The following is a 6,359-nucleotide window of genomic DNA, read 5'->3' on the forward strand; positions in this document are numbered from 1 at the left end:
CTGGACAGATGTCAGTTGAAAATCGTTCCTAAGCGCTGCGAAACAATATGGCGGCCAGCGCCATATTGTTTCTCATATTTGAATTACATTCCCGGGAAAAAATGTTTTATATATAATTATATATAAATAATTGTATAATTATACATGTAATCGTAAAATTATGTGAATGTCTATTTTTTATACATAATTATATAAATTTATATGTAAATTATAATGGTTCATGTAATAATATATAATCATGTCAAATTGTATATAAAACATATATATTTATATATATGAAGAAATACTTATTTATTATATATATATATATATATATAAATTTATATAAATATATAATTATATTTCTATATAATTCTATATTATTATACCTATATAAATTTTTTTCCCTGGGTTTTTCTATACTTTGCAATTTTAATAAAATTTTTTATTACATGTAATTAGGCGTCATTTTTTATTGGATTAATGTTGTGGTATGTGGATAAACATATTCTTTTATATTTTCATTAATATTTTTAATGAATTATGACAGTAAGATTTTACTTAAAAAATCAGCCACTATCACAAACTGATTTTTTTCATAAAATTGGATCAACACAGTGCTATACTTATAATTAAAACAATTGCTTATCAGTAACAATTAATGCACTGATTCTATTAAAGAGAGGAAAGCAAGGCTTGTCTTTTAGCTTTAAATTAATATTAAAAAAAATAATAAACTACATTCATCTTTTTCTTTTTTAATACTTTGCAAATGTCAATTTTAATTACATTTTTTTATTACATAATTAGACGTCATTTTTTATTGGAGTAATGTCGTGGTATGTTGATATACTCTTTTAAAATTAATCAGCAAAAATGTCATTGATGAGTGATAAAATTTCATCCCAAAAATCAAAAAATATTCCATTGATCTTTTCAATAAATTATTAACTATGACAGTAAGATTTTACTAAAAAAATCAGCCACTATCACAAACTGATTTTTTCAATAAAATTGCACCAACACAGTGCTATACTTATAATTAAAACAATTGCTCATCAGTAATAATGCACTGATTCTATTAAAGAGAGGCTTGTCTTTTAGCTTTATAAATTAATATTAAAAAATATAATAAAGCTACATTCATCTACGTATCTTAAGAATCTGCTATAAAAATTATTTTAACATATTTTGTTATACTATTTACTCCGAAATGCTGAAATAAAGTTAGCCACGAAATATGATTAAACATTCTGCAAGAAAATGTATCTCTCACAAAATACCAGAGAAATTGCTGGAACGCGGCAATAATAATAATTTTTATTTTTTTACACATATGTACACATGTTATACACACACATGATTCCGCACGCATACATTGGTACAAGAAGCACAGACAGCCATTATTATATACACATCACAGAATTCCATGCCAGCATGTTCCCTTCAGAAAGGGACTACTGCTGGTGTATCCGATTGTTGTTCGAATTTCTATAGGGATCCTCCACGACGATGGAATTGCAGATCAGATCGTAGCCGGTTCGGTTGAATCTGAAGAAGAACAACGAGAAGCAGATCGGGAAGAGAAACGCCAACACGAAGTTCTTCACCACCGATCGGCCCAGCGCCAACGGCAGACCCAGATCGGTCCCGGGACTCACCAGGACCATGTCCGGCTCGTTCGGACGTTCCACCGGGGTTATACTTCGACACTGGACCACCCGCAGGCCCATCATGTATTTGCCGGGAGTAGCGCCCCCGATGAAACCGTACACCCCATGTTGAAGCCAGAAGGCCTGAAGAAAAAATTAATAATCAATAATAATAAGAGGAAATTTTAGAGGCCAGGAAAATTGAAATTAAATTTTAGAATTTAATTAAAACTAAAATTAAAATTTTATTATTCTAAAATTTAACATTAATAACATTAGGAGCATTAAAATTAAATTTTATAATGTGTTTTATAATATGTTAAAATTAAATTTTAACATTTTTGGGAGGTATGCATTACGTAAAATTAAAATTAAATTTTATAATTTAAAATTTATGAAATACATTACGCGAATAATTACTATTAAATTTTATGATTTAAAATTTTGCGGTACACATTATATAAAATTAAAATTAAATTTTATAATTTAAAATTTTGTGATAGGTATAATGCATATTATATAAAATTAAAATAAAATTTTATAATTTAAAATTTCTGGAATATATTACATGGAATTAAAATAAAATTTTAGAATAATAAAATTTAATTTATACGGGATAGATTTTTTTTTTAAATATGTTATGGGATATGTTATTTTTGCATTATTTTATTTTTTTTTTTTTTTGAGATGTTGGTAAAATCTCTTACCTCGAAGATACAAACTATCACACGATGAATTACTTCCAAGATCAGAATTCCATAAGTCATTTCCAAAGCTATTTTGTAATCGATACGCAAATTTGTTTGCAATACATCTAAATCTTCGATATCTCTGAAAAATATAATACAATCGCTATATAATATCGCAAATAATAAAATGTAAAATGAAAAAAAGATGTTACATTAGAAAGAAAAAAAAATCGTTTTTTTTTAATATTATAAAGTATAGAAATATAATGTAAAAAATAAAATAAAAAATCATTTATTATACTGAAAAAAAACTCAATATTTCTAAAATACTTAATACAAATTTTATCTCTCTAATATGCTAAAAAAAGAAATTTATAGACATTTCATAAATTACTAAATTGTTCGTGTTTCTTTACGTACATAAAATCAAATACGTCGATCGCGATGAAAGTGATGGAAAACTTCAACAAAAATAGCATCGTCGAGTCTATAAATTCCGCGGCAAATCTCTTCCAAATAGGAGGAATGCGATATTCGTAACCTGTAAAATATAAATAAATCGGAGATAAATGTTTTGCACATACGACATATGTTCTAATAATTCTTCAAAACACAGTTGCAACATTTTTTACCTTCAGCTCCAGGAGGTTGAAAAGGACCAGCTGGTTGTTCTTGAGGTCTCCTTTGCCTCACTTCCTCATTTTGTCTCTCTGTATTTCCAATAATTACTCCTGGTCTGTTTGGTGCTGTTGGAACTTGATTTGGTTGAAAAGCTGTTGAAGCTGAAGTAAAAATTATAATTTCCATAAAAAGAGAAATCTATAATTCTAGAGATAAAATTATTCATCTTATAATTTAATAATTAAATAATTTTAAAACAATTTTTAAATAAATAAAATAATTTTTAATTTCAATTAAATTGTTATTATATACAAATATAAAAATAATTCGTACAAAAAAATATTACAGAGTTCTTCTCTATTTTTAAATATAAACAAATACCGAATTTTTTATCTTCTTCACAATTTATCAGTATCTACTTTGCATGCATATTTTTTATAATACCATATATAAATTGATCAGACATTTTTATTATAATTTGTTTTTATTATATGATATAAAAAAAAGTTTTTTTTCTTTAAATATATATATATATATATATATCTCCTATATTTTTATATTTTATACAATGATAAAAATTCTTTCTCTTAAAATAAAAATAAAAATATTCTTATTTATTCTTCGAGGTATGCTCTTTCAAAACAACTCGCACTTATTCATACCGGGTGTCGGATTCGCAATGTGTCCCGACATGACGTAATAAGGAAACATTGCCGCAACACTCTGCCAAGCGTACGCCTCCTGGACCCATTTCTCCAATTTTTTAAAATACCGCGATCTCTCCTCCGCCGGATCCAATTTGTCCTCCGAATCCCGCTCCAGCGTGTCGTCGCTTTTTTTGTCGTCTGCCATTTTGGGTTCCTCGCTCTGCCTGCGCGAAAGAAAACAAATCGTTCCGTCACTCGGCCTCGTGTTGGGAGTCGTCGGTCAGAATTTACTCCGAAATTTTCGCCACCCTCGATCGGGGAGCATCGCAAGGCAGGACGTGACAATTGACAGCTGACGATTGTACGCAATCGTGGGATTAAATCACCGATTGAATTTTATCGCGACCAATCGACAAACGCGCCGAAAAAGGGATAACAATAATCCTACACTGACAACACTGGTTGATACAAAAACAAATGATAAACGACTATCGTTACCTCTGTCGTAATCAAGCACTACGCATCTACGCTCGTATGTGAACTACGCGCCAACTATCGCTACCCATTACTGACGTGTATATTAGCTAATGGATATGATATCGTGACGCTTTTCGCCGTCGAGTCAGTCCAACGAAATTCCGTCACGACAGCTGTCGGCTTTTCCCCCAGATTTTGTTCTGTCGGTGGTGGGAGCGAGCTCTAGGCTGATGTTCAAAAGGCATCATCGCGGTGAGAACATAGGGAGAACTATTTTTTATCGCAAATTTTTCGAAATTAATTCGCCGCAGTTTGTACTAATCTTTTTTACTACGAAATCATCCAGATATTTCTTTCAGTATTAAATAATAATTTTATATCAATAATTTTTAATCGTATACGTTATATATGTATATCATCTGCTGATAAAATATGCGCGCAATGAATTGATTTATTTAAAAAAAAATTTTTAACGAAAAGATTTAGAATATTTTTTTAAATTATAGAGAAAAAACATTTTTATAACAGCTCTTTTTTTATTATTTTCTTTTGTACGCGATTTCAAGAGGAATTGTGTGAAAACTTGTGTTGGAGAAAGATGTTCAGAACTGACCTCTGGTAGTAAAGTCTGAAATCAGAAATTTAAGCTGGATCTAATTTGTCCGAAATTTTTTGTCCAAATCATTATTTTACTAGAGAATCACATTTATGGTAAATAGAATATAAAGATTGAGCGATGCTTTAATTATTTAAATTATTATATTACGTGAAATTTAATATTAATTATATATAATTTAAAAGCTAGAAATTAAAAAAGAATTTAAAGATTTATAGTCTGATAAGGAAATAAAAATATAATCAAATAAAAATTAAATGCAAAGAATAAAAATGTATATATATATAATCTATTAAAAAAACACTCATAGAGATATAATTAAAATCACCTGTCTAAAACTTCATACAAATAATCTCGGATAAATTTCTACAACATTCTTTATTAAATCGAAATTTAATTAGAATACAAAAGTAAATAAATAAATATAAATATTATAATATAATATAAGATATTAATATATATGTATTCATATAAACAAATTTTTCGCGGATGGCTACTATGTGGTTTTTTTTAGTTTTGCCCCAGCACGTATACCCACCCACGAATCCACTTACGCATTGACGCATTCATTGACCGATTTTCATGAAATAGGTACAATAATTTTGCAAATTTTTTGGGGATGGCCAGAGGCGTCACAAGGCGGTACGCAATATACGCTCCAGCGTAGGGTGCAAAGTTTGGGGAGGGAACAAAATTTTGATAGTCAATTTTTTAATTATTTTTGCAGTTTCGCAAAATAATATTCCGGCGCACAATCAAATTCCAGCGAAAGGGTATGTCTAAGACTGTAACGCCTCCGGGGATGGCTATTACGTTTTGTTTTTCTAGTTTTTCTTACCCACGCACCCACCCACGCATTTACACATTCATTGACAGATTTTCATAAATTTTGTACAATTTCGTAAATTCTTCGGGAATGTTTAATAATGTGGTTTTTTAGTTTTGCCCACGCACGCACACTCACTCACGCATTCACGCATTTATTGATTAATTTTCTAGAAATTTGTATAAAAATGTTTTAATTAATTATTTAGTATTTTCCATTTTCATATTCGTCAATTTCTATATCTCTTTCGTTCTGTCCAGTGCCATTATTTTCATTAATTATTACATTCTCACTTTCATTCAATAGCGTTAAAAAAAGACACCTTATGTGTAATAATAATAAATAGTTTATACTTCTGAACGTAAATTATTTAATAAATGACTATATAAACATGCTGGTTTCACATGTTAATTTGTCATTTGTAAAATAATTCGTGAAACAAACAGATTGATTAAGGCAATGCTGACCATGACTGTTTTACCGACTTTGAGTTCAAGGCTCTTCTTTAAAAACAATAAAAGTTAAAAAATTATAGTTTCTTTATCGACCTCTTGCATCAGCTCATAACAATACTTATTTAATACAAAAGTTCTGTAGTTTATTTGTGCACAAAATATGGTGCTCTCAATAAAGATGACATGAAAAACTAATACAGGAGTAATAAAAATGAAATTAAAAGCCTGCCAAAAAATTCATTAAATTAAATTAATTATGTATGTATTATTATCAGTACTTCCATTGTGTAGGATTTTTTAATCTGTGTTATCATTCAATAAAAAGTGAACCTAACCTAACTTAAAGCCGGTAAAACAGAACAACGGCAGTATCCCTTTAACAAAAAAAAATATCATG

General features: G+C 28.9%; 1 protein-coding gene across 1 annotated transcript; it reads right to left on the reverse strand.

Moving 5' to 3' along the window:
- Positions 1–1,270: 1,270 nt before the first annotated feature.
- LOC114937276 (protein FAM8A1) lies at positions 1,271–4,256 on the reverse strand. The gene is made up of 6 exons (XM_029310691.2): positions 4,087–4,256; positions 3,604–3,812; positions 2,953–3,102; positions 2,741–2,861; positions 2,339–2,462; positions 1,271–1,775 (listed from the first exon to the last, which is right to left on the reverse strand). Exons 2-6 carry the CDS (start codon positions 3,791–3,793, stop codon positions 1,437–1,439), a joined length of 924 nt encoding a protein of 307 aa, XP_029166524.2. The 5' UTR covers positions 3,794–3,812; positions 4,087–4,256; the 3' UTR covers positions 1,271–1,436.
- Between the last annotated feature and the right edge of the window lie 2,103 nt (positions 4,257–6,359).

Source organism: Nylanderia fulva, unplaced genomic scaffold (assembly GCF_048542155.1).
Source record: "Nylanderia fulva isolate GAGA-0341 unplaced genomic scaffold, ASM4854215v1 Scaffold15, whole genome shotgun sequence".
Taxonomy (NCBI): domain Eukaryota; kingdom Metazoa; phylum Arthropoda; class Insecta; order Hymenoptera; family Formicidae; genus Nylanderia; species Nylanderia fulva.